This window comes from Dermacentor andersoni, chromosome 1 (genome assembly GCF_023375885.2).
Source record: "Dermacentor andersoni chromosome 1, qqDerAnde1_hic_scaffold, whole genome shotgun sequence".
Taxonomy (NCBI): domain Eukaryota; kingdom Metazoa; phylum Arthropoda; class Arachnida; order Ixodida; family Ixodidae; genus Dermacentor; species Dermacentor andersoni.
This window is the reverse complement of record NC_092814.1, coordinates 166,673,006-166,684,588: the sequence shown is the minus strand read 5'-3', so window position 1 is coordinate 166,684,588 and position 11,583 is coordinate 166,673,006. Positions and strand designations below refer to the sequence as shown.

The 11,583-nt window shown below is 45.4% G+C and overlaps 1 protein-coding gene across 1 annotated transcript; it reads left to right on the top strand.

Annotated features, from left to right (window-relative positions):
- The first annotated feature begins 1,100 nt into the window (after window positions 1-1,100).
- LOC126547080 (uncharacterized) lies at window positions 1,101-2,442 on the top strand. The gene is made up of 2 exons (XM_050194931.2): window positions 1,101-1,189; window positions 1,985-2,442. Exons 1-2 carry the CDS (start codon window positions 1,178-1,180, stop codon window positions 2,303-2,305), a joined length of 333 nt encoding a protein of 110 aa, XP_050050888.1. The 5' UTR covers window positions 1,101-1,177; the 3' UTR covers window positions 2,306-2,442.
- Window positions 2,443-11,583: the final 9,141 nt, after the last annotated feature.

Below are 11,583 nucleotides of genomic sequence, written 5' to 3'. Positions count from 1 at the left end.
TTATACCTTCTGCAAGGACATACAGAAGAAGGATACGTCAGTGTACTAACGGCGTTTTATTGTTTGTGATTTCTTGTAAGCATAAGTGAGCCGTTACCATGAGCAACATTTCCATCTATAGCTTTCAAACATGTTATATGTGCACCATGAAATGCAGTTAATACAATTTTATCTTGATCGGTGGTATATCTTTGAATTCGTGCTTGCTTCACGCTAAACCATGAGCGCTGTCTGTTTCATTGCTGCCAACCTCCAGCAAAATACGTTGCAATATATTTTCGCGAATCCGTCAGAAAGAAACACAAATACAGGGTCATTTTGCGGACGATATACCACCGTGATAGTACACGTATTTGTCGTAGCAAAAGACGCTCGAATCAAGGCTCAAAAAATAGACTCAGTCCATAGTAAATTGTACGCAAGTATGTAATAACAAGCTCCAAGAGCAGCACTAATTCCACCCCATCAGGGCCTTGCGTAACGCGCGCCATTTAATTACTGCAGCTCGCACGAGGAAGGAGACTGTTTTCGCTCCGAGGAACCGATTAGCATCAGGCTGACACCGCGCGACCGCGAGAGACCGTACCACGCCGGGTACTGAGCGGGGACAGGCGTGTACGCAGGCTGCCGAGCGAAGCCTCGAGCGACAATTGTCAAAACACGGTGAGCCGCCAAACCACCGCCGAAACGTCGGAAGCAGTAAACGAAACACACAAGTGACTCCGGCACGTGTGGCTCTGAGCACTTCACTTTGTGGAACATCGATGCTTGTCTGCGGAAAACGGACACGTGACCAGTAAAAATGAAGCGTGTTAATTTTTGTCACTGTTTGCTTCGGCGAAGCTGCATATTTGATACAAATCTGGCGATACAACAATATATATATATATGAAATGGGGGAGGAAAGCCGTCCCACCAGTTTCCAAGCCCTGGCTGGAGTCGAACAGCGACAAATTACTTTTCATATTAGCGCTTGTCTGCGTCTGGCTCATATCAATGAAACGGCAGGAAGCGGCGAGAAGTGGAGCAGAATTTGGGTCCGAGGAGAAAACGGAGTAGGGAGGGGACGCTTTAATGGGGCAGGCGTTTCCGGCCTCCCTTGGGTATATAAGCGGCACCGAGGAAACGGTCAGCATCACTCTACCTTAGCACTTCTGAGCTAAGCACAAGCCGAACCATGAGGACCCTGGTGAGTGCACAACAAGTTAGCGCGGATCGCTCGATGGCAGCCGCTCAGCTGAGTGGTCCGCCGCTCTCGCGTCGGGTCCCGCTGGCCGGCCCCTCCCGGAGCCTTCGCTCTATATAGCCATGCTTTTCCCGTAGTTTGCCTCTGCATGTCCTCGGTGAACAACGCAGTGCCACCTCAGCTGTCGTTGTCCACCCGGACTTCAGATCATTGAGTTGTAACGCTTGCTGTCGTGTATAAATGTGCGGCATTCAACTTGAGTTATGCGCATTGCTTTAATGTTATCCTTGGTTGGCCTCTGAGTACAGTTCAATAACGCTCACGAGTCAAACGAGGAAGTAGATTTGCTGTTAATTGCTGACGCGATGGTTGCTTTCCCTGTTTATTCTTCCTAATCGTTCTGTGGCGCCCTTCATATTACTGAATGCCAAGTCAGCGCTGCTTGTATTGTTTCGTTGATTTGTTTTATCTACTGCGCTAACAAACCTATAATTCTTAATGCGGAGCGCGTGCATCAATTGGAAGAAAAGCCTAATGTGATGTTGTAACTTTCAGAAGAGGGGCAGTATTGCGGATGGTGCGGAGTTTGAGTATCGACTCCAACCAGACCTGAGAGTTTTCCGTTTATAACCAGAGATAACCAGAGACTTTGCTTGTAAGCAGAGCACAAAACCAGCCAAGTTAACCAGAAACTAATATAAATTGATTGTGAGAAAACCAGACTGTAGCTTAATTGTCGCTGAATAATCCCCGTGACACAGAGTCGTGTCATGCTGGGTCTAACACGATTTCTTTCAGGTTGTCGCTCTCCTCGTCTGCGGCCTGGCCGGCGTCAGCCTTGCTGGTGGTTACGGCGGCTTCGGTGGCTACGGTGGCGGCTTTGGACTTGGATATGGAGGCTACGGTGGCGGCCACGGTCTTGGCTACACCAAAACTGTTCCCGGGCCCTCCTTCCTCGTGAAGACTGTGCACCACGTGAACAGGGTTAGCCAGGGAGCTCACCTGGTTGGCGGCCACTACGGCGGTGGCGGATACGGCGGTGGAGGATACGGCGGTGGCTTCGGCGGAGGGTACGGAGGCTTCGGCGGACACTACGGTGGTTACCTTCTCAAGGGTTGAGTGCAAGAATGGTTATGCCTTTAACGGCAAGGAGCAAGATGACAAGCCACAAACACCGGCACCTGTTGTCTTCTCTCTGTAAATTTTGTAAAAAAAATGCTGTGGCTTTTAAATAAAGACTGAAAATTTGTACCAAATGTGCTGTTCTGTTACCGTTCTTATTTTTTCTCGTTCACTTTGCGCCCATGCTCCCAAAATTAGGTGCCGCTGTTGATGGCGCGTCATTTTGCGCAGACTGGCGGGACTTACGTTTCGGTGCTTCTTTGATGTCGGCCGAATCGGGAGTTATTTGAATACCATTTTGAACACATGTATTTACTTTGTCAAATTTAAAGCATTAGGCACGCTTGCGCCAGTAGTGCGAATTTCATTCGAGGTCCTTATGAAATAGAAAAACATAAATAACTCTGGAGTGAAACGAATTTGATTCTTTAAACGGCGAATTTAAAGGCGCATTTTTTCGTTTAAGGGACAAAACACTGCACAGGTGCCCGATTCGGCATTTTCGCCACTGGACAGTGCCTTTCTAATGAAAGCCTTCTTGGCTAATACCTGGGCGGATAACACTGCTGGGCTAAATTTGACGTTGCTGCTGAATCACCTTTCTGCAGGGAAGGAGCTGCACGACCGACCAAGAAAGGAAGGACAGATACGTACGTACTCAAGCTTTGTAAATTTATGAGGCTGTTCTAAATAAGCTCCTCTGTGAATTCAGTGTTTGTAAGGTTTTCTTTTTCGTTATATTTGAATTATTCAAAACTGAAAGTGCGCCAGAGATGAAAAAAGTTCAAGAATGACATTTGAAAACAAAGCAAGGCCATCTAAAAAAGAGAAGGTCGTCCTTACCTGGTGCCGCCTTCGCCAACAGCCCTGGCATGTGGCAGATCATGCCTTAAGAGGAATGAAGCCGCACCTGGTCATTTTGAATTTTCGGTGCCACCAAGCCAACTGCGGCTACTGTCGTCCACCCCGTAACATTTGGCGGCTAACGTGTTTTGCGGTCATAATACTAAGACAGCAAAACGTAACATCCAAGGTTACGTTTCAGTGAAATTAAGCTTCGCATGCAGTTCTTCCTGCAGGCCATTGAACCTGCCCTATGAAAAAGTGAATAAGGCATTTCAGGATGAATAGATGTCTCCCAATATCATTAAACATGTGTTATGAAGCCACATGACCGGGGTAGTTGTTGAAGTATGGGAGAGGCCTTTGCCCTGCAGTGGGCTTAAGCAGGATTATTATTATTATTATTATTATTATTATTATTATTAGTATTATTATTATTATTATTATTGTAAGGAGGTTTATTGGACGAGTCCAACAAACAGACGGTAGCTCGAAACAGTACGCAGGGAGAACAAGATTGCCAACAAGCGACGATCTCGTGCCCTCTGCTCTTGATGATGATCGGGATGTCCTTATCTTCCTTTATTCATTACATTATGAAGAAGAAGAAGCCACAAGTAAGTCAAAGCACGTATGATGTCTCCGTGACAGGCCGAAATACTATGCACGGAGGCCAGAATTGGCTGTATAGGCAGTATACGGAAATCGATGCTTGATCCCCACATAAATGCACGCTAAAGAGGAAAGAGGTCGCGTAGTGAAGAATGCAAATCATCAGAGATAGATTTGCAGAAATTTGATAATGCAGTAATCATGAAAATGTACAACCATCATATGCACCAGGAAAACTAAAACATGAAAAACTGAAACCCATACTTGGACCTATCGTCACGGCCCCGTTAACAACTGCCTTACGTTACATACCTTGCTCCGTCATGTTGCAAACTGGCACCAGAAAGCCACTCTTTGCCGCTCTATCTGAACATACATATTAGCGAATTATTACATCAGGTAGTAGTAAGTTCTCATTCCGACTGGGCTGACATTCACAATTAATTAAATTTAATTAAATTATGGGGTTTTACGTGCCAAAACCACTTTCTGATTATGAGGCACCCCGTATTGGCGGACTCCGGAAATTTTGACCACCTGGGGTTCTTTAACGTGCACCTAAATCTAAGTACACGGGTGCTTTAGCCCCCATCGAAATGCGGCCGCAGTGGCCGGGATTCGATCCCACGACCTCGTGTTTAGCAGTCCAACACTACAACCACTAAGCAACCACGGCGGGTGGGCTGACATTCTATCATTGCAGTTATGCACATTTTACTTCCCGAATATTCTAACACTTGCAACCGCACTCCTCGTATCGTTTGGAACTCAAAGGTTTTCTTGGCTGTTTTAATCGTGTCAACGAACTTACACGCGCCACACCATCTGCCGTTCTAAGTATGGATGGCCTGTCGCTACTCCAATCTTAGTGCCATACTACCCCAAGCGTGGTGACACTAATAGTTTTAAATGCGTTTTCTCCGCCACTTGGAGAACACGAATAGCGACGGCGTAATAGTGGTCTTATATTATGGGTTTTGTTTGAGTCATGGTGGCACGAGGAAGCGAAATGAGGCCTTTCCGCAAGTGCGTCGCCTCAGGAAGCAAAGCGAGGAGGAATAAGCAGCATGTCGCCTTTCAGCGCCAAGAACCTATGATACAAGCTTACGGAACGGACACGCTTCCTTCCATTTCACAGCGGGCGATAGCATCTCTTCCTCGTCACTTTCGGCTGGTTCAGCAGCCAGACCCACCGCGGACCGGTGCAGCCGTCAGCAGCGTGTCCACGCAAATCGTTTTTTTTTTTTTTTTTTGGACCAAGCCTGCACCCGCAGCACGTGCTCAGTGCATTATAAGGGCGTGTGCCGCCGTGCAGTTTCACTCGGCAGCTGCTCTGTCCTTCCTGTTAGATGAAGCCGCAATTAAGGGTTATTTCTGTTCGAGCAAAGAGGCAGTGCAGAACACAGAAGCTAAGAAGAATGGGCGGCGCCGAACGGCTTTCTTCAAGTCTGGGTTCTTCTGTGACCGCATAGTAATTAACTTATACCACCTGCTCTGATTATCAAAGTGAAGATGACAGCTAAGAAAAGAAGGACGAAGGGACCAGACAATGCATGCAAGCAGGCGTTACCAGATATGAAGCGGACGTGCGACGCTAAAATATGCCTGGGATCTCCAGTTCCGTATACCCTCTCTTTATAGTAAACAGCAAGATCCCCGTAGCATTTGCACAATTTGGCAGCACAAACTATTCTTATCGATCAATTAGCTTTCAATCTATCTAGTGCAAGGTAGCCTGTAGCCGTCTTTCGTCGCAGTTTACGGCGGTCCTGTTTCTTTTCATTAGCGATTACACGTATGCTCTTAGTTCACACATGGCACCCCTCACCCTCATCCTTATAACTCAAGTAATGACAAACGCTGCCCCAATTTTTCGTCTCATGTAGCTTCATCGAAAATTCAGCAGCTCTGCAACAAACCGGTAGCCCACCGACATCAGTCATAAATTAGCGTGCTTAGTCAGAACACTACCTCCAATTCGATTTCCTTCGATTTCACATCATCCACAATTTGATTCAGATGGTGGCGGTACTCTACAGGCTGTTTCAGCGAACACTTTCAAAAATGTTTAAAGGTTGCCTGTAGCAGATAGCTCAATTCTAGTTTATGAGCCGGTCTACTCGAAGCGACGGACACTACTTGCACAAAAAAATTGAAATGCAAAATCGACTAATTAACACGAATTCATTAGTGAACTTTTTAGCTATTATCGTATGACCCATATTGCAATTTACAAGTTCTAGCAGTGGACTTCGCAAGGCGGATTTACTTGGAACGAATTCTCAGGACGACACCAGTTTCGATATATAAATTCCCGAACTTTGCGGAGAAATCCATTCGCGTTCCAGTTACTTGTGTGCTTCAGTGCATGAAACGACGTTTTGTTAATAAATTAACTGGAACGCCAATGCATTTCTCCGCAAAGTTCGGGGAATTTATATATCTAAACTGGTGCCATACTGAAAATTTCTTATAAGTGGATCCGCCTTGCGAACTCCATGGCTAGAATTTGTAAATTGCAATAGGGGCCATTATTTATTTAGTTATTTATTTATTTATTTAGGATACTTTCCTGGCCCGAAGGTATTACAGAAAGGAGTGGTAAGTGAAATAAACAGTACATAATTATACAATAATAGGCATTACAATATGGCAGAAAATGCAGCAGTCTTGAAATTGCCAACGTCAGAAATGGCAGCGATGGAGGGAGGAAGGTCGTTCCAGTCGGCGCTGGTCTTAGGAATAAAAGAGCCATGACACATTTTTGTTCTAAAATATGGAATACCAACTTTAAACATGTGATCGAAACGGGATGAAATGTATGAAGGGAGAGTAATAAGATGATCCTTTAATAGTGGGTTGTGGTGATACAGCCTGTGGAAAAGACACAGTCTAAAACATTTACGGCGCAATGAAAGGTCCGGTAAAGTAAGTGTGTTTTTCATGGATGTAATGCTGGCGTAACGGGAATAGTTAGATAAGATGAAACGTGCTGCGCGATTCTGGATGGATTCTAGTGTGTTTATCAGTGTGATTTGATAGGGATCCCATACAGTGGATGCATATTCTAGCTTTGGTCGCACTAATGTTTTGTAGAGGGTAAGCTTTATCGGCATAGACGCAGCAGAGAAATTTCGACGCAAGTATCCAAGAACCCGGTTAGCGTTATTAGTGACGTGCTTGACGTGCGTATGCCATGATAGGTTACGTGAAATATGGACACCTAGGTATTTGTACGAGTTGACGGATTCAAGAGAAGTATCGTGAAGTAAGTAAACACGCGTGTTGTCAGTGTTAGTGTGGCCTGATACATGCATTGTTTTACATTTATTAACGTTTAGTCGCATGAGCCATTTATCGCACCTGTTGGATATGCTTCTAAGATCGTCTTGAAGCTTATGACAATCAGTGTGGTTAGTTATTTTGCGATAAATGACGCAGTCATCTGCGAAAAGCCTGGTAAATGAATGGGAAATGCATTTAGGAAGGTCGTTTATGTAAATCAGGAAAAGCAGAGGTCCCAGTACCGATCCCTGTGGTACACCCGATGTTACGGAAGTGCGAGAGGATGAACATTCATTAGCCGAAACGTACTGAGTTCGAAAGCTTTTAATCCAGTTTAGTACATTAGGGTCAATGTTAAGCATGCTAAGTTTAAGGATGAGGAGATCATGTGAAACAGTGCCGAAACTTTTTGCAAAGTCCAAAAACACGCAGTCTACATCGAAGCCCATGTCAGTATGGGTAAATAGGTCATTAGTAAAACATATGAGTTGCGTTTCACATGAAAATGTTTTCCTGAAACCATGTTGTTCAGTCGAAAAGAAGAAATTAGACTCAAGGAAATCAATCAGATGAGAATGTATAATATGCTCCAATATTTTGCATGGTATACTTGTCAGTGATATAGGACGATAGTTATCGGGGGAATTAGTGTTACCTGATTTAGGGACCTGATTCAGGGATAATGTAATTAGTTAAAAACTTAATTAGTGACTGTTTATTAAGTAGTCGATTTTGGATCTCAATTTGTTGTGCAAGTATTTTCCGTGGCTTAGAGTAGACCAGCTCATGAACTAGAATTGATACCTGCCACAGGCAACCTTTACAGGGCAACACCCTGTATGTATGTATGTATGTATGTATGTATATGGTCCATTATGAAAGTAAGGTGCATTAATTTATTATGACGCGAATATCCATGGCAGTGCGGTAAAACCGGTCGGCAAATGTGGCGAGGGTTCTGCCCCGCCAACGCAGCCGGTCGCCAGTTTACTCCGAGCAGTGTGAGGAGTGTGAGGTCTGCACGAAGCTTGTGCCGAAAGTGTTAACGGAAGATCAGAAAGAACTTCGAGTTTTGCACTGTGAAGAATTGTTCGATTTGATTCAACATGAGCCGGACTTTTTTAACTCTGTCGTAACCGGAGACGAATCCTGGATGTTCGAGTACGACCCAGAATCGAAAAGGCGGAGCAGCGAGTGGCACAGAAAATCATCCCCCCGCCTCAAGAAAGCGCGAATGAGCAAGTCTCGCATCAAAACGATGCTCATTGTCTTCTTTGACGCCCGAGGAATCGTCCATTCTGAGTTTGTACCGCAGGGAGAAACTGTCAACTCAGCCTTTTATATGGAGGTGCTCAAGAGATTGAAACGCCGGGTCGCGCGCGTGAGGGCTGACATCAAAGACACGGTCACGCTCCGGCATGACAATTCCCCCGGCCCCACGTCCTTCAACGTTGCCAACTTCCTGGCCCGGAGCAACACCCCGGTGGTCCCCCATCCCCCTTACAGTGCCGACTTGGATCCGTGCGACTTTTTTTTTTCCCCCGACTGAAGAAAGCGCTGAAAGGAAAGCATTGGGGTACCGTGGAAAACATCCAAAAGCATGTTACAGCGTTCCTGAGAGACATTCCCGTCGAAGACTTTCAGGCTGCTTTCTAAGCGTGGCAGACACGTCTCCGCAAGAAGCATTTTAAGCAGGTCCGGTCAATATATATATATATATATATATATATATATATAATACAAATTCGAGCACATCGTGCACTATCCCAAGAGATCGTACGACGCAGTCATGATGCCGTTTCCAGCTTCTGCCACGGCCTGTGGCTCATAGCCTAATAGCATAGAACACCTGCGAAGAGGAAAGCTAACTTATCCATCCCCTGTAGCGTAAGGCACTGTCCCTGACTCGTGCACTTCAGTTCTTACCATATCTGCTACAATTCCGTCGTGATCTGCTCAAAATATAAATGTATCTCCCTGTATCTTCATCAGGTCGAAAAGTAAGAGAACCATGGCAAAAAAATCTATAAATAATTAATATCCTTGTCGCACCTAAACAATACAATGCGTATATATCGTTCATTGTTTGACTCAGACTAGCTAGCAATTAAGCAACTACACTATATAGACGAGCTCGGAACCCAAGCAGTTTATGCCCGTTCTTCCTAAGGCACTTCCTAGTCCTCTGTGGCGTTGTTTCTTTGGTTTGATCGCAGAAGACGAATCGCTGTCATCAACTGTTATAGGGTCGGTCAATTAAGTCATGATGATTCTAAGAAAATATAGTTTTTTCAGTTGGCACATGCCTATCTTAAGCAACGCTGAATCCATGAACCTTCCCACGAAAACGCAAAAAGTCCCGTTGTCGAAACCATTGGCTCCAGCCTGAGCATTCTTTTGTTCCCTTACTGTTGATCAGTATCAAGTGGGGAACTACCGAATGTGCCCAAATGGTGTTTTAGTAGATCTTCTATTTTCCACCCCTTACTGCCCACCCCCGCCCGAGGTGCTGCTTTCAGTCCATGATCGTTGGCGTACGCAGCTGCTTGCACTGTCCTGGACAGTCCTGGACAGTCGAACAGTGCTGGACCACAAATCGAAAAGACCCATTGACACAAAATAGACACTGTGAAAGGATACGAGGATGAAATTTTACGGCGCATACGGCTATCAAAGAGAAAAAGAAAGAATCGACGCTTGTTACAGTTTGTAGGCGTCACAGCCAGAGCCCATGTGGGCTCTCTTCGTTTTTCTTGTTGGCTTCCATCATTCCTGTCGCTGTCGTTCTGTCTGACAATGTGACATGTCTGACAATTACCAGATTTAAATGCTATATTCTTTGAGCCAGTGTAGGCGAAAGCGCAGTATAGAAGTCAGAAGGGTGTGGTCCATCTAGTGCTGTTAGTGTCGACGTTGTGGCCGCCTTTGTCATGAATGGTGAATATGATCAATTAAACACTGCAGCATACATAGCCCACTTTCTCTTCTTCCATTTCCACCCTTTCTTGCCGCCGTTATGCTTCTATCCACATCCTTTCACCTCTGGCCACCGAATAGTTCCGACGCCCGCAGCCCTATGAAGCAGCTGCGGAGCACGCAGCCAACCTATTTTCGCTTTCCTCCTGAATCACGCTTGAAGACTAATGCGTGAGCCTTCGTGCGTGCGTACGCACCTAAGTATGTGCACGCGAATCGCACGCTTCGCCAGCAGCAGTGCCCCCAGCGAACACTTTATGCTTACTGAATGGTTATGAGTTTTATCAGCAAGGCTTTGCGAGACCCTACGAGGTCTTCAAACCTTGTTGCTGCCGCCTGTAACCATTCTAAGCGCTTAAATATAAAAGAATTCAGTGCTGTGAGCGAGCATGCGCATTAGGCATTCGTGTTTTGTATAGTTATCGCGATGCGATCGGCAGTATTTTTTATCAGCATTCTTAACATGAAGAGTAAGAGGTCGGCATAGCTAGGGAACAGTGACGGCTAATATTCAACGCAAGAGAAAAATGAATATAATGTCGCATGAAATCTAAGGAATGACCACACGTATCTTTCAATCCATAATACAACACAGTTGAAACTCGAGTTAACGAAGTGCTGACAATGCTCGAATTATTTTGTTAAATCGGGAAGTTCGAAAAATCGAGTAAGGAATTTTCCGGTCCTTCGAAATCTTAAATTGTAACGTAGCGACACCCACATAGCTTACCCACGCCTACGCGTGTAAAAAGACCGCGAGGGAGCCAATTACCACCGCCCTTTCCGCCATCTGGTACAGCAGAAGCTTGATGTGGGCGAGTTGGTTGAGCATACTTCATGAAAAAAGAGCGCTACGAAGACGAGGACGAAAGAACAACATGTACGACAGACATGTGCGTGGTACGTACGTGGTACGTAAGAACGCTAGCGAATGCCGAGTCCGTTGTTCTGTGCATGGGCGCGGCGTGCAGCCTCGTCAAAACAAAGCTAGAGCAGTGACTAGGGTGCCTAGATGTTTTAACGCGACAGCGTTAGAGAGCACGCTCGACGAAAAACTCACCAGTGTCAAAATTAGAAACAAATTACAGCTTTTTTTTACTCATTTATTTCTGTAAAAGCTTCCTTAAATCGGGTTTAATGCAAGCTAGTTTCGTGAATTTGGGTTGATGACAACATTGAACCTTATGGGTACTTAGCGGGGAATGGAAATTTCTTCGTTAGATCGGGAACTTCGTAAAATCGGGTGTCCTTTGACCGAGTTTTGACTGTAGTTGAGTTCGACCAAAGCAGGTTGGCGTAGACCATTGAAATCCGCGGAAAAAGTAAAGTTTGAATAGAACGTAAAATCCCTAGCTGGAAACAAGTCGGCACACGATATAGCGCTTTCTTTGAACCCCTTTGCGCATACAGATTTTCATACTCTCAAATAAATTGTACTTTTTCCTGTAGTACTAGCCCACGAGACGTGTTTTTTTTTTCTCCTCGGGCCGACCAGACGCCATGGATAGAGTATTAAATTAAGGTCGCCAAGCTAAACGCCGTGGTACACCACCGGCTGT